Source organism: Rattus rattus, chromosome 4 (assembly GCF_011064425.1).
Source record: "Rattus rattus isolate New Zealand chromosome 4, Rrattus_CSIRO_v1, whole genome shotgun sequence".
Classification (NCBI taxonomy): domain Eukaryota; kingdom Metazoa; phylum Chordata; class Mammalia; order Rodentia; family Muridae; genus Rattus; species Rattus rattus.
The window spans coordinates 144,877,526-144,899,202 of NC_046157.1; the positions used below are offsets into that span (position 1 = coordinate 144,877,526).

Genomic DNA, 21,677 nt, shown 5'->3' on the forward strand with positions numbered 1-21,677 from the left:
ATATCACGTGATCTAGTAGGAACCCATCCTCCTAGAATTTGTTCGGGTGACCGTGCAATGCAAGTAGCAGCAAGAGGTCAGCCTAATGACATTAGCAATTCCACTTTAATATTAAATCACTTAGCTAAAACGGAAGTGTAACTATGAAAAAGAATATATTTTTTTAAAAAATCTCCTTTGATGAGTTGATGTCTGAACCGATTAGAACAGAACATGAGCTGAGCTAGAGCATCACCTGGTGATCCCTTAGCCAAGTTGTCAGTCATGTTCCTTACGCATGCCAAATAAGGAGAATATGGACTTCTGGATGATATGTTCAAGATGGCATCTTCAAAATTTTCCAGGATCAGGAGCCTGTCAATCAGATGAGAACATATGATTAGGATTCGTAAAATGGAAGCAAAGTCATTTAAACTGTAATTTGTTGGCCTGGGTACCAAACCCCCTGTGAAATCGGGTACCCACCTTCACCAAGCCCTGCTGTCCAGAGGTAGCACACCTCTGAATGTGTGCTTGTGTGTGTGTGTGTGTGTGTGTGTGTGTGTGTGTGTGTGTGTGTGTGTGTGTGTGTGTGTGTGTGTGTGTGGTGTGTCCCTGCCACGTCAACCATAAGGCTACCTCCCCAATCCATGGGGATTTTTTCATCACTGGCTGCTGTTACATTTTAACTGACAAACAGAGAATAAATAATAATGCCTGTTTGAAAGACATATGCCCTGAATTATGCTAAACAGTAGGCAAAATAACTAATAGCAGGTTCTGTAAGATATTAACTTGTATTTTATCAAAATGCTAGTGAGTGAGCCCCCTCCAAACACAGCTAGTAATGTAGAAAAAAGCACTAATATTAAAGAAGCCTCCGGATGTGGGCTAACGACTCTGGATCCTGAAGGAACATTAAAAAGAAATAAACCAACGCTAGGAAAAGTTTCCAACTTGGCAGCAAGAGCACACTTTATTGGTCATAAGACTAACTTTTAATTTTAATTCACATTTTATACATTTTTTCTTTTTAATTTCTTTTCTGGTGATGGGGATTGAGTCCAGTGCCTTCTGCAAGCCAGGCAAGGGCTCTACCATTGAGCTACCTGCCCAGACTTTTAAATTTTTACACCCTTATTTATTGTGGGAGAGTAAGAAGTGCAAATTCCACAGAACATGTGTGGACAGATACAGGAAGAAAATTTGCTGCAGTTGGCTCTCTCTTTCCATCACAGAGATCCCAGGGACGGGATTAGGTTCACCAGTTCGTGCAGCAAAGGCCTTTACCCATGGAGCCATTCTGATAGATCACGAATGTTTACTTTAAAGCACTGATTCTAAAAGCTCTTGTTTAGGTATTTCCTTGTCTAGAGACTGTGGAAAACGCCATGTTTGCTTGCCTTAGATCTCTAAGCTTTCGACACTTAGCTTTATCATTTATCAAAGCCTCCATGAAAGTAATCAATGCTATCATCAATTGACAAATAAAAGGCAGGGAGTGCAGGTTTAAACGAGTTTGTATGGCCCAAATAAAAGGAATCATCTGTCAACTGCATTTCCATACTAAATCACCTTGTAACTAATAATAACCCAACAGAATAGGATGGCTACAATGCCAACCTATTGTATAGATTAGCTGTAGAACACTGAGTCACGCCTGCATGCAGGTAAGTTTAATGAACTGTCTCTCAATCCATGGTATCAGCCAGCCAAGGTCATGAGGCAAGAAAGGAAGAAAGGAATAAAGGAAGGAAGGAAAGAAGGGAGTGAGGGAGGAATAAAGGGAAGAAGGAAGGAGAGAGGGGAGAGATAGATAGATAGATAGATAGATAGATAGATAGATAGATAGATGGATGGATGGATGGATGGATGGATGGATGGATGGATGGATGGATGGATGGATGGATGGATGGGTGGGTGGGTGGGTGGGTGGGTGGGTGGGTGGGTGGATGGATGGATAGATAGATAGATAGATAGATAGATAGATAGATAGATAGATAGATGATAGATAGATAGAAGCTAGAGGAAGAAAGGAAATCACCCTGACCTATTGATTTTGAACATGAGACAGTATTAATGGAACTGGGAGGCAGGTTAAAAGATGCTAAGGATAAACTAAAATTCATTTAGGGACACAATGCCAAACAAGAGACCAACAGAATTATTGAAATTGCTGTAGAGTATATCTATTTGGAGGGGGGAAGATTATCCATTTATTTCATTCCTTTGTAGTAACAAGTACAGATTTCAAGATTTCCTGTGCACACCTTGAAGGAATGACCCATTTAAATTTATATTCCATCCTTTCTGACCATGGAAGACTTCCTAGCATTCACATTTGTGTGAGCATTCAGTGGATACAGTCATCTGTAGAAGAGACGTGGGAAACTGCAGAGACATTAGCCATCGAACCCGTCTGCCAATGACTACACCTCAGGATGGCTTTTTGTGCACTGGTTCCAGTAGGAAGGTTCTCATGGATCTTACCTTCCCTCTCTCTGTTCCCACTGCAAGATACATAACACTGCATGTAGAGCCAGTTCTCCCAGGCAGCAGTGTCAGTAGCAAAATGTTGGCCTAACCTCCCACAATAGCTGAACTTGAAGTGACCCAGAAGAAGCATATAACCCTCCCCCCCCCCGCTTACTTTTGTAGAAAGCACTGATGACACCTTTTAAAATGACTTAATATGTTCAAAAATTTAGATGACATATATATGCCCCTGTTTTGGCCTAAACACCATGAGTCCTTTAAATGACTAATTTAAACTTCTTTATACAAAATCCTTTCTTCAACAAAGTGCTTACAATAAAAGATAGGTTATGGATATAAACGCACATCTGTGTGCACGAGTGCAGGAGTGCACACACACATAAATTTTAAAGCAGCATTAGAACATGAGTAATGATGGAAAGCTGTGAGAAAAAGAGTGAGCTTGAGTAGCCGTCATTAGCACAAGCTGAACCAAAAGCCTTTCTGCCTTGTGCCGTTACTGCTGTGGTGTGATCATTTTAAAATGGAAATGGAGAGAGAGTCTAAAGAAACGCCTTAATTTCATCAATCCCAAGACTCATCTACGGGTATTGAATTCCCTCTAATAAACTGACAGCAGCAGCTGAGGGATTTGCAAGACAGAAGTGCTGAGGACTGTCAATGCTATGCATGCCTGTAGGCTCTGACAGGAATCTCTCACATCCTCACCAAGCATCCACAGTGTCAATTTAAAGAGGTTTTTTTATTTTATTTTAAAGTTATTATTATGTATGATGGTTATCCATGGATTATATCAAAAGTCCCAGATATCTGAAACATAGCGTAACATAAGAGGACGTTGGATTCTCTGGGATTGACAGTAGCATTGGATGTGAGTGGCCATGGGAATGCTGGGAATGGAACCTGGGTCCTCTGGAAGAGCAGCCAGCATTCGTCACTGCTGAGCCATCCCTGCAGCCCCTCCTTACCTTTTTGAGCACATCACTGCTCTCTCAGTCTACTAAGCAGCCACGCTGTGGGACATCCTGACTCTTCCCTAACTGTGTTTTAGAACCATTGAGCAACGTCTCCTTGCCTTTTGACTCTTCGATTTTAATTGTGCAGATTTCTACTAGTTACAAACATGTCTTTGGCGTGACTAAATTCTTAGAACCACAATAGCATGATTTATCAAGCCAAAGCAATCTTTACCCACGAGACCAACTAGTCTCTAAATTTACCTAAGTTTGATATACTGCTTGCATTCCCTGTCCTAATTATGAGTTCCTTCAGAATCTGCTCACGTGTGTGGTCTTTAGACACCATGGTGACTGCTGTCATTTCCTGGGAAGTCCAAAATTAAATGATTTGTAATCTTTTTCCCCCTGCCACGCCAACATTCCTGAGAGCAGACAAAATTTGCATTATCTTGATTAGGCTTTAAGAATATTTTGACTCTTAAAAACGCCAAAGAAATAGCAATGTAAAAATTCTGGACGCTGCTCTGGTCTGAATGTGTTGAAGTCTCTATACTGACATTCTACATGCCACGATGATAATGACCTTAGGAGGTGGGGTCTTTGGGGACAGAACTCTTATGGGTGGGACTGGTAGCCTATACAAACAGCCTTGGAAAGAAGGTGCCCTTTATGATCTGGAAGGTAGGCTCTTCCCAGACACCAAATCTGCTCCCTCCGTGATGCCAGGCTTACAGTGTGGAAAGTAAGTCTCCATCATTTGCCAGTAGCCCTGTCTGTGGTATTTTGCTACAGGAACTGAACAGGCTAAGGCAGATGCTTATGTATTTTTCATAGAGAAAGAAACAAGTGCCCATGAGACTCGGCTCGCAGGCACAAAGAAACCCTTGCAGACATGGCGGAGTACATCTCAGAACTGGAAAAGAGCGCCTCAGGCTGTGTTATCCAAACTACGTTAATTAATACGCCCAAACTAGTTTCAACTTTACTACATTTGATAATGCCCTTCGATGGAGCACCGGTTTCCGGGCTGATAAGATAAGGTTTATGAGAGGCTTGGTTTATCCAGCCTGCTAGCCCACGGTCGGGAAACACAACTTACTGTGCAGCCAGACTGCTTGGGGACAGTGCCTCCTCATCATCATCAGTCCACGCATGCGTTGAATTGTCACCTACAGCAATAATACACAGGTCAATATAGAACATGTTCGTTCAAAGACACTTTCCTCCTTGTCAAAAAAATTACCATAAGTCAAATTAATAGTGGAAAAAGAAGGTGCAGCGTTTGTTTTGTTTTGTTTTTACAAATGCTATTCATTTTCTTTTTGTTGGAAATATGTAAGGTGTTTGTAGGAAATGGGGCCTTTTGATTAAAATAATCCTAGCTTATTCGTTTTTCGTTCATACATCAGACCATATTATTTCGTCCCGAGACCTGATTCCATAGGTGACTTTCAAACACCGTAATGAAGATTGAGCACCAAGCAATTTGTTGATCAAATCAGTCTAATGTGACACTCTGGGTTGTTTTATCTGTCGTCCCTTCCCCCACCCAGACCTGGGCCATTCAGATGTAGACCTGGGAAGCATTTGCCCTCGCTGCTAATCTACTTTATTTCAAGGAGCAGGCAGTGATCACTGCACGCAGCTATGAATGAGCACTGGCCAATGTAAACAGGATTGTGCAGTCGTTATCTCAAACAAGAAGTTGCCAGGGCGGAGCGGGGGTGGGGCGAGATGGACAACTATACTGGTTGCAATGAAGCCATAGTAACCGCTGAGATTTATCCCCTGAAGATAAAAAAGTCAGTGATTCTGCTTGTTATGTAAGTTGAATGATAAAGAGAAAGCAGGCGTAGAAACAACATGGAAACTGAAAATGAAAAGTTCCTTAGGCAGTCATGGTGTAAATGAAAACACTAAATCCAGGGCATTGGGCTACCTAGCTTCCGAAGGGTATCAGCCTTCTATTCTCGAGCTGCTTCAGTGGGCCAGGATGCTCAGGTGCAGTCATGTTTTAACATGGGTTATCAATAGGATATCAATTAGCCACTTTAATGGTTCTTCCATTGTTTCTAGGTCATGCACCCTCCTGTCTTCTAAAACTGCCTTTGTGCAGAGACCCATGCTTTTGAAATGTTTTCTGTTCTATTGAAATAAATATTTAGATAAAAGAATATCCCAGAATTTAACACCCGCCCCCATCCACTTTCTGAATTGTTCTTCATGTCCAAGTTGGCTTGGCCGCTAGTAACTGTCAGAATGGTCTTTTTTGCTTTTCTGTTCAGCGGAGTGAAATTTTCTGAGAATTATCAAAAGGGCAATTGAATATTATTGTCCTCCTTATAGAAAATGTATAATCAAGGTAAAAGACCAGCAACAAAGACATCACAATAAATACATCTAATTGGTATCAGTAATAACATTGATACCCATATGTTGAAAAATTAAGAACAGAAATCTATTGCGTTTTATGATTTTTCAACAGAAATGTTTGCACAACCATTTTTGCCAAGGTCTGTCTTGCTCACATTGAACTTCTGTGTGAGGCTGTCAGCAACTGGATCAGCATTTGTACACCCTCTGGTTATGGAGTTTCTTTTTTCCATTAGGCCAATAAAGAAAATCACTAACAGAAATTAACTTCATGTTATCAGTGAGGCTTAACTCTGAACTTAAAAGAAACCTTTCTGTCTGTCCACTGGAGGCTGTAAAGCACTTTGGAAGAAATATCCTTATCAGTAGACTAACTAGACCAAAATGAGTGGGAAACATTAAAACCATTGAAAAGCAAGATTTTACTTCTTTAACTTTTTTTTGGACCAGGCATGTATAAAATGGTATCCACAGACATCTAGATAACATTCTGCATTGGTAGTTTGTTTTTTTTTATTATAATTACTTTGGGGGAGTGGCCTATAACGAAATGGATTTCACTGTAATGGTGCTCCTTTTTCTCCTATTTATATTTATTTATTTAATTGATTTCTTAGCCATGCCACAGAATGAGTGTTAAGGTCAGAGGTCAACTTGGAGAATTGGATTTCTACTTCTACTTGTGAATCCCAGACTGAACTTACATCATCGTTCTTGTCAGCAAGTATCTCACCCACTGAGCCACCATGCTGGCTACTCCCTGTGACATTTTCATATAATATACATACACATATATACAATAGATGTATGTGTGTATGTATGTATATGAATGTGTCTATATATATGTGTATGTATGTGTTTATGTATATGTGCGTGTAGTATGTGTATGTGTGTGTATGTATGCATGTGTCTGTATGTATATGTGTATGTATGTGTATATGTATATATGTGTGTATATATATTATGTGTGTATGTATGTATATATATGTATGTATGTGTATGCATGTATATGTGTATACCATCATACTTTGTCCTTACCTGCCCTCCACTGCCTTACTCCATTCTCTTCTTTCTCCTGTTTGCTCAACCTCTTTATCCTTCCAAAGAGTTACCCGTCTGCTTCTATGATACATACTTTCCACTACTCTCTCTTTTTTTCCATCACTCCCTTTAGATTCTTTCTCTCTTTTCATGGTCTCCTTTTCAATTTCCTTCCTATTTATCACCTATTTATCTACCTAAACTTAAATACGAGTTCTAGATATAAGAATAAACCTGGTATTTGTCTTTCCAAGCCTGGCTTATTTCACTTAACAGAATGTTCCCTTGCTTCATTTATCTTGCTGAAATGTTCATACTTTTATTGTTCTTAACACCTGAAAATTCACTGTGCATATATGATTTGCATCCTTTATCTATTCTAGTGTTGATGGACATCTAAGCTGTTTGCATATCGTGGGTATGATGAATAATATGAGAATAAACACGGATGTGCAAAAACACCTGTGCTGTACTGTCTGTAAGCTGGGGAGCATTACTGCTTCAATAATCAACATTTACTTTCTTAATTATTATTGCACATGTATGCAGTATGTATGTGAACATTGGTACATATATGTACCATAGTACCATAGCACACATTGGGAAGTCATCAGATTATCAAGACAAGTGCTTGCTCTACCCCCCAACAATCTTGCCCATGCTGTACTCTATATTAAAACACTGTTTCTCTGGACTTATGACTTTGCAAAGGAGCACATGCTCACAAGTCACAAAAGAGACCTCTGCTCCTGAACCTCAGTCTTCATAAAAGGAAGCACTTAGTATTGGGGACCCAGCAACACCAGGCGGGGCAGAATACAGAATTGAGACACCTTACCACAAAGAGAGGAGACAATAGCATCTCCATGTCTTCCTGGCTGATGTGGAGACTTCTGAAGGTGCCCTAAGTGTATTTCAAATTCAGGCTGGATTAGAGCCATGGCGTAGGTAGCAGGAAGTGTAGTGTATCAGACTGTGTAGGATACTGGAGCATCACTGTGAAACTTGTCATGGTGGAAGAATTGTGGCCTGACATGTTACACTCTGTAACTTCTGTGGCTGACTAGAAGTTTTGCAGTCTGATGGCAGCAGGTACTGATGTGTTCCAGTGAGAAACTATGTGTCCTAGGGTGTCTGAAAGACATGAATGGGGTGATCTATAAAAGAGCTCAAGGAACCCGGCTTTGTGAACAGATAGGTTCAGAGTCTACTCTCAGACTGACATCTTGTTGGCAGAACAACACATATCGAGCCAGCTATGAAATGGGATAATACCTCAGAATTGTTGTAGTAATAAAATCACTTAACATTGACACAGACAATACTATTATTTTCTTCATTTTTAAGAGTGCTGCCGTGAGATCTACAGAAGACAAGCAACTGCACTGTGAGTAACCACATCCCTGTGCCTCACATCAACACAAAGCTCAAGGAACAAGTACATGCCCTTCAAATATACGGCGAAAAATCATCAAGACTAACCCTGTGGTAACCTGGCCAAGGTGGCAAGTATCTGCCCTTGTGGTCAGGACACTCGTGTAGATGAATTCGCATTATAGGTTTGAATTCGACGTTCCAGAAAGATTCCCCGGAATACCTGTGGAAACCTTTCAAAGGTGATGCACTTTCTGTTCAAGCTGGGATTAATAACTAGGGAAAGAGTTGGCTCAGTGCTGCTACCCTCACCGATGACCTCACACGTGCTTAGATTTAATAACAAAGAGGAGTTAATCACATCCAACTTTGCAGATAAAAATAACTTTTCTGGCTGCATTTCCTTGTTACCTTGACCATCCAATGGCATGTTTTAACATTTTCTAGGTCATTAACATAGCCATGTTTATAAATCTTGACCATTGTTAAATATGGAAATATAGAAAACTGGATTACATCATTCACCAGGAAAGGGTTTGGCTGTCACATTAGTAAGAAATACTGTTTACTTCTGACTTCTCAAGCACAGATAAACTTTTGTCTTCTGGGGAAAAAAGCCTTGAGTTGATCACTTAATTATTTATATGTTGTTTTTATTAATTATATTCTTTTATTGTTATTAATTTACGATTTAAGTCTAAAAATGAAAAAAGAGTGATCATAGAAACGTGAAGTCCTCAAGTCTTTAAAACACAAAAATTAAAAAAAAAAAAAAAAAAGCCCACAAGGGAATAATTATCACACTGTTTAGTTCTCCAGGCTAGACTTTTTAAGAGAGTAAACCTCTCCTGGTGTTCATAAAAACATTAGTATTAGAAACAATCAACCATGTAAATGAGTCATTAATTCTGTAACTGTAGATAGGAAACGTCTCTTTACCGGCAGAAGCTCATGTATAAGTACGTCGGACTCAGCGCTTAGAATTCTTCCCGGGCGTCTAACGCCTGCTTTTCCTAAGGTGACTGAGACAATACGAGGAACAGTCGGCTTTTTGTCTGATGCTCGCAGTCCAGTCTGCTTACTTTAGAATCCAAAAGCAGAAGGCTACTTGTTTAAAAGCCGGCAAACACAGACAAGAAAGCATAATTCTGAATTCATTCAGAAGAGGTAAATGTTAACCTGTGTTTGCTTCGGCAGCAGGGATTTGTGTCTCACAGTTCTAAACCTTTGTGTGTGCCTGCGTGTGTCCACCCAACCGTCTCCATGTGGTTTCTAGATAATGACATTCTATGTATTCAAAGGTGACATTTTCAACCCCTGCAACATGCTCTCTTTGTCTTCCTGGGGGTGATTGGCTTTTACTGACAAATAATTTATGCTATGGTGTCTATCATGCATTTCTAGGAGGTTGGATGAGCATGTATTTTTACCATCAGAACATTCTTTCCAATATTTTTTAATTCGAGCATAGAAACGAGGGTGCATGCCAGGCATGGTGGCACTCACCTTTCACCCCAGCACTTTGAAGGCTGAAGCAGGTGATCTGTCACCCTGCTCTATATAGTGATTTCCAGGACAGCCAGAGCTACATAGTGAGACCCTATCTCAGAAAAACAAAACAAAACAAACAAACAAACAGGACACAAACCTTATAATTCGGTTTAGGCTTTTGTCCCAAAATGTGATAATATAAATCTATTCATTATGCGTACTATCTGATATTCATTTTCTATTCCAAACATAAACATGATTTTGTACAGTGAGAGGGCTCATTTTTACATAAAGAGAACTTTTAGGAATTTGTCTTCTTTGGAGCCATGGCTTCCTCTCTGTACGTCTCTGTACATTTCCCATCTAGGAATAATTCTGTGCCTACATGATCATATCAATTGTACCCTGCTTCGGTTTTCTGATGCACTTGGTGATGCTGTATTAATACAGCAGGATGGAAATGCGGTACCTTGTGCTGGGGAGTCCAGAGTGTTCAGCAGATGCTTAACAGACTTCTGGAGGGTGCTGAATCCTTCGTCAGTTTGAACACGTGGGTAAACCTCCCGCACTACCAGCAGCACCCTAATGAGTGGAGGAACAAATCAAACCAGATCGTGCGTCAAGGCTCACAGACAGAAGCGAAAGGTTATTCAAGGAGAAAATGGCTACAGTATAGAAAATGATTCCTATAAAAGACAAGATGCTGCCTTTGTAATTTAATTACTTCATTGTCTATTCATGCACAAAATCCCCCAACACTGTTCTTGAACCAGAACAGAGAACTTAATGTTTCCAGAATTGTAAAGATTTGTACTCAAGGACCTTGACCTGAGGGAGCAAAGGCTCTGTCAGGCATTTTGTTTTTATTTTTCCTATTAAGAATTATAAACAAGTGAGTTCAGCAGCCCACGATGAAATAAAATTTCCTTTTTTAATTAAAGGAAAAATTAAATACTAGACACTATTTTTGTTAGAAGTCAATCTTAGATCTAGTTTCAGGAGTAATTATATAAGCATGTCATATATATGAATATTTTGTTAATAAATGATAATTTTTTTAAAGCAAAGCTCTTACTAATTAAAGACTGTACTCTGTCCCACTGTATAAGTGGCCCACAGGCACTACTCCAAATGCAGCTCAAATTTAATTTCCAAACACCCCACATTGCCTTTCTGTGAGTTATGTAACCAATAAGACAGGCAGTCCACACTGGGGACACACAATTTTGTTTTTTTTTTTTTTTTTTTGCTTGAGTTCCTTCCACATCTCCAAGTAACAACTAATTATTCAAGAAATACCCTTTTGTCTCTTTATAATCCTTAGTGAATTTCTAAAAAGAGATGCAGCTACTGCGTGAGACTGTCTGAATCTCCCAAATACAGTGATTTGTACCAACAATCAGAGTTGAGTCAGCATTTTAATGTGAGTAGCAAGTAGCTTTAGCCCTGAGCCATCTTGTCTTGTTGGTTCCCAGGCTTGTTGGTTCCCAGGCTTGTTGGTTCCCAGTGCTTTGAGTACAAAAGACCACTGCCAACCATTTGCCATTGCAGAACTGACACAGCACAAATTAGCAACTCGTTTTTCCCTATCAAGTATCTCACCCGGAAGCTGAAAGTTTTCTCCAGCACTAGATCCAGTATGTGAGTAGAGAGAACCTGCATATTCTACACTGTTTTGGGAATCTTTTTAACTAGAATCGATTTACTCTTAGTCCTTTAGATATAAATGAAACCTAAACTGTAAGTATCTCTTAGGTAACTTCTAGCTTAATATATAAACATGCGTATAAACATGAACTCATGCTTATATAATACATATAAGATAAATATGCATCAATTATGCTTACACGTATTTTAAAAATTTGGTTCTCCAATGCTTCCATGAAGGTAATTTGACTTGTCTTGCCTTTTCAGATGGATACAGTTTTAAAAGTTAAATAACTGGCCAGGGAGTAGTGGCTTATGTCTTTAATCCCAGCACTTGGGAAGCAGAGGCAAGCGAGTCTTTATAAGTTTGAGGATCTCATGATCCAAAGAGTTAGTTCCAGGACAGCCAAAGCGACACAGAGGAAAAGTTAAATAACTTACCAAGGTTACCTGGTTAGTAATAAGCAGAGCTGGTTTGACTAATTTCAAAGTTTATATTATGACCTTTAGCATAAAAACTGCACCAACATGGTGGGGAGGAGGAACATAGACCGTTCATGCACAGAAGCACAGACATGGCTGACTTATTACCCTACATGTGCTTACAGTGTTCAGCCACGGGAGTGTGGCTGTATTTTGTTCTGCTTTGTCTGTGTAACGGTCAACATTGGGAAGTTTTATATTTGCTCTAAGAACCTTGTCATTTGCACTGGGTCTTCAGTAGCATAATTCTGGCCTGTTGAGAATCTCCTGGTTCTCTGAGTCGTCTCTGAACTCTGGTAACCATGGACACCGGCTGAATGGGCTGCACATTGTATTGATTTCAGCTAACTTAACAGCCAATCTCACTAGTTGGCCTGACACCTTAATCTATTGTTTCAAACTGAAGGACTGAACACTCACCAATCTAATAGCAGCATCATTATTATTAATATTATTAATAAACTGTCAGCAAGCTGAATTTATTTTTAGCTAATTCAAACACTAGTGAGGCAGGCTCCCATCCTCTCTGAAATACATTGAGTTCAAGATATATTTCATAGATTTTTTTTAATTTATCATATAAAATAGAAATTATTCAAAGCGAGTTACTTTCTTCATAAAGATTTTTTAAAGGGTTCCTGACTCATATCTCAGTGTAACCTTTTCCTCATAAAAGATGGGAATCATGTATAGTCTTTCATAGACCCTTCTGATATTGCCCATTTCTGCTAGTTACTGTTGCTATCTTAACAGCATAATCTGATATGGAAGATCATTAATATACAGATTACCATTGAAAGGGAGAGGAAAAAGAAAGTAAGTTTCTATGGCACCACTTGTCATTTTAGCGTGCACAACAAAGAGTCAAATAAAGCAATGAGACAATAATTTGATGAGTAATTTGAGTAAATCGTGACTTTAATGGCATTGTCAATTTAGTAATAATAATGAAGACTTATTTATTAAAATGTATTATAAAAATACAAATTTTACTTTAAAATGGAATTTCAATGAAAATTAACCTGAGACCTTGAATTTTTAGGTTTTCTAATCATATTTCAAAAAGCTAGGGGAAATAAAATTAATTTTAATACAGACTTCTATTTAGCTGAAACAAAATTTCTTCATTTGGCATCCAGTATTCAATATAAAAATTAGTAAAGTATTTAAAATCTTTTATCGTACTGTACCTTCAAACTTCACATGGGTTTTATACCAACATAGAAGCCACTTCAATGCAGATTCACTGTTAGCATAAACCTTTGCATTATATTGTTTTTTCATTTTCAAGTGAAAGCATATGTTTTTTAAAACCAGTGATGGATGAAACCCATGCATATTGTTGTTGGGAGGTATTGCTTCAGTATAGAATAATTCTGTATGTAGTGTGGTGTGTATGAAAGAGAGAGACTAATTGTGGGCAATTGCACACATCCAAGCACATAACAATGGGGACCAGAAGAAGATTTTAGGATGTCTTCCTCCATCATTTCTACCATGTCACATTGAAACAAGATGTCTTAGTGAATTGAATTCATCCAGGCTGACTCCTGGAATCCACTTATCTCCTCCCTCCCCCCATTGAAATTATAGATATACACAGACATCTCAAGATATTTATGTTAGGGGTTTGAACTCAGGCCTTTACTCTTGGGTAGCAAATATTTTTTTCCACTGAGCCATCTCCCTAGATTTTAAAAATAATTATTTCTTAAAGGGATAATTTAGTGTAAGGATGAATTTGATTTTTTCTAATATAATCAAAGACTGATCAACTTTAAGATGTTATGCACTGGCCACATATAGCTGTTGAAACTTGCTATTCCCCTTTGAAGATTTATTTTTTAATTATTTGTGACAGAGGGTATTATGTGCACATTAGTAAAGGTGTCCCTGGAAACCAGAGGGAGGTGTTGGATCATCTGGAATTGGAGTCATAGCTGTGAACTACCTCATGGGGTACTGGGAGTTGAACTCAGGCCCTCTGCAAGAGTAGTATGTACCCTCAACCCCTGAGCCATCTCTCTAGCTCCAGACTATTGCCACTCTCAATTGGGATGCTTTGCCCTATGTTTAAATTCCATCAAACTTACAGAAATTTTGAAGAAGTACACACTCAAGATGTTCCAAACTCATTTAGAAGTTTCCTAGTAACTAAATTAAGCACAAGTTTTAAAATTTTAAATTAAGGCTCAGTTGTCAGTTCCTCTGTCACCCTAGCACATGCCAAGGATTCAGAACCCTCACTGATCGTGATACCATAATAAAAATAGCAGATATATAAATCAACAGGAATTTACCAGATCATTAAGGAAACAATGTTGCTTAATTGGATCAAAGTCAAATGCCACTCTCTTGTAAAAGCAAGGAGCATAGTGGAGGAAAAACTTACAATCCACATATCTGATTAAGTAAAGATTTAAATCCATGTAGCCATATAAGCCAAACAATACCATCCCCACCTATGCTGGCTAGTCCTACGTCAACTTGACAGACAGTTAAAGTCATGTAAGAAAGGAGAGAACCTCACTTGAGAAAATGAGATCCAGCTGTAAAGCATTTTCTCAGTGATTGATGAGGGAGGGCCCAGCCCATTGTGGTTGTTACCATCCCTGGGCTGGTAGTCCTGGGTTCTATAAGAAAGCAGGATGAGCAAACCATGAAGAGCAAGCAAGTAAGTAGCACCCACCCATGGTCTCTGTATTAACTCTGCCTCCAAGAGCCCGCCATTTGTGTTTCTGACCTGACTTCTTACAATGATGAACTGTGACGTCAAAGTGTAGTCTGAATAAGCCCTTTTCTCTCCAACTTGCTTTTTGGTCATGGTGTTTCATCGTAGCAATAGAAACCCCTACTAAAACATCATCTGTTGACTTAGAAAGACCATACGAGAGAAGTCAATCCCATTTAGGTGACTCGAGTAAACGAACAGGGCTGTATTATATTGAGTGGTACACAGCAAACTCCACTGAGACATTTTATTCTTACTTAGCTTAGTGACATGTGCACAGGGCTCATGCTGTCCCTGAATGATCCTGTGTTACTGATCCAAGCTGGGTCTGTTCTGTGCCTCATCCTCAGAAACTACAGGATACAAAACGATATGAAGTTCTGAGGTGGGCACTCCTCTTGCTTCCTCATGGACGCCTGCTGACCTGGATGAGCAGACACAATGTGTCTTTCTTCTACACTCAACACACACTTACCTCCATTGCTAAAAATCTCAGGCAGGATGCTCAAGAACTGCTTTCCCAATGTTTAAATGACCTACTGGACAGCGACTCTCACAGGAACGAGTTTTTAAAGACTTCTTTGTGAGCAATTGTATTCCAATTAACGTTCCATTTACTTACCTGTTTGCCTTTTGAAGAACGCCAAATATACTGTTCAGTGAGGTGTCATTCTGAAACACGTCTGGTAAGCTGGACAGAAATTGCCACACTTCCCTTTGCTGCTGCACTTGAGAGAAAAAGGACAGCACCTGGACAAGTCCCCGGAACACCCTCTTCTGATTGTTGGGGTCACTTGACATCTTCAAAAGCCAAACCACAGAGGAAAAGGATAATATGTTAGCATTTGTAATCGCACAGTTTACTGTCTTGGGAAAGATTTTTTTTTTTTTTTTACAAAACTAGATTGTTCACATTCACGCTGTTTTCAAATCCTCACTCTGTTGGAAGCCATCTCTTTCTCAGAAAAACTGTGAGCATCTCTCAACATCATTGGATTTGTTTTCGCCTTTACAGTTCCAGATATTAGCATATTTAAAGTTTGATTAACAAAATTGTATCGTGATAAAATGTTCTAAGTTAGATATTAAGAAACTAAAGCTAACTTAATTAAAATGAAAATGAACAAGTTAACTTCTGAATGCTTTTCTTCTTTTAATATTTTGTGAGTTCTTTCAGAATTTAATATAGTGTGCTTGACCCATACTCACCCAATATGGTACTCCAAACCCGCTACGCCTTCCCTACCTACCCAACTTTGTGTTGTACTTTCTTTTTTCTTGCCCATCAAGTCCAACTAGTGTTGCTTATATATTCTCAGATGAGCAGTTTCCCACTGGAGTATCAAAGAAAACTGACTCTCCCTCTCCTGGCATCTCAATTGTCAATACCTCCTTGACTATCACTAAGACATCATGCCCACCTCTCCTCTCCATGCTGGGATTTGGTCTAGCTTGAGCTTGTACAGATCTTATGCATGATCCACAATCACTGTGAAGTCAAATGTGCAGATTCACTTTTCTGTCCACAGGACCCTGAGTGGGGAGGGGGTTCCTTATAACATTTCTGGGGAGCTGTAGGCATATTATTCCCATCTAAGTTATCTATTTTTGGTAGAGATCCATTAAAACTAATGCGTGTGAAAATGCCAGAAATATTTTATAGATATACTCATGTAGAAATATATTTACCAAAGTGCTTACTATCAGAGCTATACACAATAGAATAAAGTGTTTTCAGATTCTGTTGCAAAGCTATGGACATTAACTATAATGAACCCCTAACCTGGTCACCACACTATCAATAACTGTACTGTATCAGGGAAACTATGGCTTTTGGATCACATGATCCAGATAGTGTCTTCAGAAGTATTTCTTCATTATGTTCTCAGCAAAAGCAATTCTCTCCATAACCCCATTCACACCAGTCAGGAGGAAGCTTCCATGTGTCTTAGTTTGATTGGTTTTGAACAGAATAATTTTGGCCACTAAGGCTACTCTATTTGATGAAGAATTTAAGGGTGGAAGGTTTTGGTTTACTTGTTTGTTTTCTGTTTTTGTTTTCTGATACTGGGGTTGTGAACAAACATTCTCTCCCTGAGCTACACCTCCATCTGTACTGGCTTATGTGTGTGTCAACTCAACACAAGCTGGAGTTATCACAGAGAAAGGAGCCTCAGTTGAGGAAATGCCTCCATGAGACCCAGCTATAAGGCATTTTCTCAACTAGTGACCAAGGTGGGGGAGGACCCAGCCCATTGTGGGCAGTGCTGTCCCTGGGCTGGTAGTCTTGGGGTCTATAAGAGAGCAAGCTGAGCAAGCCAGGGGAAGCAAGCCAGTGAGTATCATCCCTCCATGGCCTCTGCATCAGCTCCTGCTTCCTGACCTGCTTGAGTTCCAGCCCTGACTTCCTTTGGTGATGAACAGCAATGTGAATGTGTAAGCCAAATAAACATCCTCCCCAACTCGCTTCTTGGTCATGATGTTTGTGCAGGAATAGCAACCCTGACTAAGACACCATCCCTCTTACAATTCAAGGATGGGAGAGTTTCATATAATATTTGAACTAATACAATGGTGTCTTTAACCTGGCTTTTTTGGAAACCAGATTACTAAAAGATAGATTTTTTAAAAAATTAAAAGTTACTTTCAGTATAATTAGAGAATCAAGGGTAAATTTTTTTTTTTTATTAACTTGAGTATTTCTTATATACATTTCGAGTGTTATTCCCTTTCCCGGTTTCCGGGCAAACATCCCCTCCCCCTCCCCTTCCTTATGGGTGTTCCCCTCCCCATCCTCCCCCCCTTGCCGCCCTCCCCCCAACAATCTAGTTCACTGGGGGTTCAGTCTTAGCAGGATCCAGGGCTTCCTCAAGGGTAAATGTTAAAGTACACATTCTTTATTCATTCCTGTCTATAAAATTTGTGAAGAATGTTGCATATAGATTTCATTAAGTTTAGCCTATTGGTATCTTGATTTTGCCATCACAACTTAAGACTAGCATACACAGATTTCACTGAACAGGATTGGCTTCAACATGTAAAATTGAGGAACAGGGAAAAATGATTCCATCAAAAGTCACCAGATGAAATTTGATGTCGTGAGAAAAATAAAAAGACATCACCCATTTTTCTAACTTCTGACAAGAATATGAGTCTCATAGTTGAATTATTAAACTTGCATTCTGTCCTGTGTAGCCACACTCCCGGGTCTCAGGGAACACACTCATTATTCAACATGGAGCCAAGCCGTATTTCATCTGAGGAGCATGTACATTAACCATATGAAATATTTCAAATCAACATCAAATCATTTCAGTCCTGCACATTTTAATGATAAATATCTGGTACTTAACATCAAATCCCGGGTGTAAATGTTTATGTGAGAAGAAATTATGCTGAAGTTCTCAGATATTCTAGTCAATATTTCCCAGTCCAAATGGGCTACAGAAATGCTTAGTAATTCATAGTGAGTCAGTTTGGAGATCCAAAGGAATATGTATTTATACATATACATATTTATACATATACATATACAAATATGTATATGTATAATATATATTATACATATATTATATATATATATATAATGCACTCACCTGAGAGACCTGATATTTTAGTTCCTGGAGAGAAGACTCTAAAAGTGTCATGTTTGAAAGGCAAAATTTGTTGAAAACATTTTTTCCTAGAGTGACCCAAGAGAAGGCGTAGTCCGCAGTGTACCCAGGGTAACTCTCGCACAGCTCTCTTCGTATGTCTTCTGGAGTTGAATTTTGCTTCAAGAGCTAGAAGTGTGTAAGAGAATTTGGAAGTGATATTAGAAAATATAAATAGGAAAAGATTTTTATCTTTAAGGCCACTGGCCTATCTTCACAAGAGCAAGGTTTAAAGTTCTGCCTTTCGAAACAATAATACACAGTTTTGCCTCTGTAGAGTTGTAGAGGAAGCATATGCAGGAAGGTATAAATTCTAGTCATGCTTTTGATTTAAATGGTCCACATTTCATTTGTATAACTGAACCTACTTCTTATGTTTTGCCAGAGAACGTAAAAGCACCCAATGTTTTCTGATAAAAAAAATCTTTGTGAATAAAAACTGTATTAATTTGGGGGGGCTTTGTGTGACATGAGCTCAAGTGCATTAACTCTGTGTTGTTTCTTGTAAAATTGGTCATAATTTTTGGAAGACCTCAAAAGAATGCTTCCAGATCTACTCTGACAACCAATTGTGCTTATTCCAAAAGGGGGCAGATGGCTTGCATTTCCTTGCAGAAAGATAAAAAAGGAAAATATAAAAATGTTATTTAAATAGATAAGCCAACCTAATTACAACAAGCAATAATGGGAAATAATTTTTCATAATGAAATTATTGTAACTGGGCGATATTTCCCATAGTACAGATGAAACACTCCTTCAGCCACAATATTGAACACCATAACAGTTTATGCATCTGCAATGTTAATTGCATTTAATTGTAATACTCAAGGGATTCCTTCCAGTAGCCAACTCATATGACCCTGTGAGGTAATGGCTAACTTCATTCTCCCTTAAGTTTCCATCATAAAATTTATACTCTTCTCCAGCAACTCAACTTCTAAGTATAATGGAACAAGACAGAATCCACTTATCTGGGAGGCATTGCAAGTGCTAGGTTTTCTGATCATTCATCCACAGCCCTGATCTAACATTACACATAAACTCACCCCAAAGTGATTTCTCTACTCATTCCTGCAAGGGTTGCAGAAAGCGGCAAAGAGAAAGAAAGGAATCAGAGAGATTGCTGACACAGCCATCGATATGTCATCCTAATTCCTACATCCCTGCCGTGTTCCAACTACTCTAAAAATATGTGTCCATACATACTAAATTCACTCGGGGCTTATATCTCTGGGATATGTGACTTTGTGCTGTCTCACAAAATTCTAAACTCCCATCCCATATGAAAAAGAGAACTTGGAAGTTCCAAGACCGTAAAGCAGTAATTTTGAGAACAGTGTTTCTATTCTATGTACTACAGAAGTTGTCTGATCCGATACAAACTCCTTCTAGGAAGCAAGAAGAAAGCAGAATGAAATGCTACGGATTTTTCTTGTGACCCAGTGAGGGGAGGACTTAGACCGGCATTAATTGGGAATGCTGAGGAACTCCAGGCCACCAAAGGAGCCTTAGCAAGCATGGATGTGACAGAATATCAATGTTCAATGTCTAGAACATACATACTATGATGTCTAGACTATACATACTATGATGTCTAGACTATATATACTATAATAAGAAAGTCTTCTATCACAGCTCAGGAAGGGTCAGCATAATTGTTGATTATGGTGTCCTTTCATGGAATATATTTTTGTGCTTTCCATTTATTTATATGATTTAGTTTGATAGGACATGACTCAGTTCAATGAGATGCCTCCGTTACATACAATGGTAACCCGAGAGTCGGTAATAATCTCACAGTGAGCAGTAGTGGCTAGGATTACTGGGATGGGGATAAATGTCAGAGGCATGTCTTACGATTCACATGGGAGAAATGCCCACTACATGGATAAAGTGTGTGAGAGAAACGGGGAGAGAAGACAAGGTGGGGAGAGAAAAGCAAGATGATGCAGCTAACTGAGGTGGCTGGAAGATAGCAAGAAATTAGAATGTAGTTAACTGCAGAGTAACTGTTTCCCTTTAAAGCTATTCAAATCCATTTTCCATACACACACATACAGAGAGAGAGAGAGAGAGAGAGAGAGAGAGAGAGAGAGAGAGAGAGAGAGAGAGGTTATAGATGCCAGCTCACAACTCTTATTAAAGTGTGTTTATTATCTTTCAATCCAAGGAATCATAAAGTAGGTGATCTTGGGAAACAGAAAACTCCATAGGTAAACTTTCTAAAATGTGTTAAGGAAAAAAAATATTTCTACTTAAGGGAGAGATTTCCATAGCTCCAATTTGTCCAAAGGTATTAGTGTGGATGAGGCATCAAATGCAGAGTTTTACAGCTTCGTATTTTATTTCCTTGCTTCATAAAATTGAAAGATCACATAAAATACTACATTATTTCCTAGTAAGTCAAAACTGTAAGTTCAATTAAGGGACTTACCAGGGCAGTAAATAAATGCCCAAGGCCTTAAGGAATTTGCAATGTCTGAAAATTAAGCTATAATTGAAAAGTGCCCAAGAAAAGAACCTGCCCGAGATAGTACTTAAACTGGAGACGTTCTGTAAACCCCTTTCTGCTTGGGAGATCCCTCCATCAATGTAAAATATGTTTGTCCATTGCAGAAATAAATGAAGTTACCTTTTCCAAATCAAGGATTCGTGTAAGCAACTGGCTGCCATTGAAATTTTCTGTGCCCATTCCTTCTGAATCATAGCTTGGTCTAGGAGGTATTGTGGCTGTGATAGAAGAGAGAGTATATTAGAAATGTAAATACACACACATACACATATGCTTGCAAGTGGGCACAGTCACATATGATTTCATAGCTATGCTATGTAACCTCATATGCCCCCACAGCAAGAATGTGCTTACATATGACTCACCCATGAGCATTGCATGCTGGCAAAATGGTAGTTTTTCTTTCTATATAAAATTGTCATTGTTTTAGTCTGCTCTTCTATTTCTCCCCACAAACATTTTGATGGCATTTGCATTCATTCCAGCCTCTGCCATTAAACTTCATCACCAGTGTTATTGCCCAATAAACAGAATCATTTCTGTGTGAGCTTAGAGGATTGAGGTGCTCTGACCAGCTCCATAGATCCATCATCTCCAACATCTGTTCCAAGGACCAACCAGTGCACATCTGGTGATAATGGTCTTTCTTTTTAATTATCCTATTGGGATGCTGAAACCTGTGTAGGATCATAAATCCCTCCTCCCCAAAGTGGTTCCTGAATGATATTTTAGACCAAATAGATGGGATGAAGTAATTAGTTTAGACTATAATATATTCTATCTGAGGTTCTCAAAGTGGCCTTGTCTAGTACTCCTTATAATGTGGTATAGTTTTCTGAGTTTGGGGCATTAATTAACTATAGAGTATAGATTCATATTTATACCATGAATGTCCATAAAGCAAGTATGTTGACGCTCTATAAATTTTGGGCACAAT

The 21,677-nt window shown here is 38.9% G+C and overlaps 1 protein-coding gene across 1 annotated transcript in view; it reads right to left on the reverse strand.

Annotated features, from left to right (window-relative positions):
- The window catches only part of Abca12 (ATP binding cassette subfamily A member 12), a 169,840-nt gene that overhangs the window by 77,927 nt on the left and 70,236 nt on the right, over positions 1-21,677 (reverse strand). Inside the window, exons 5-10 of the mRNA XM_032901300.1 lie at positions 20,861-20,958; positions 18,171-18,356; positions 15,197-15,375; positions 10,183-10,295; positions 4,534-4,603; positions 236-354 (exon numbers count right to left, since the gene is read on the reverse strand). Of these exons, the coding sequence (XP_032757191.1) occupies positions 236-354; positions 4,534-4,603; positions 10,183-10,295; positions 15,197-15,375; positions 18,171-18,356; positions 20,861-20,958 (765 nt within the window). The remainder of the gene's footprint in view (positions 1-235; positions 355-4,533; positions 4,604-10,182; positions 10,296-15,196; positions 15,376-18,170; positions 18,357-20,860; positions 20,959-21,677) is intronic.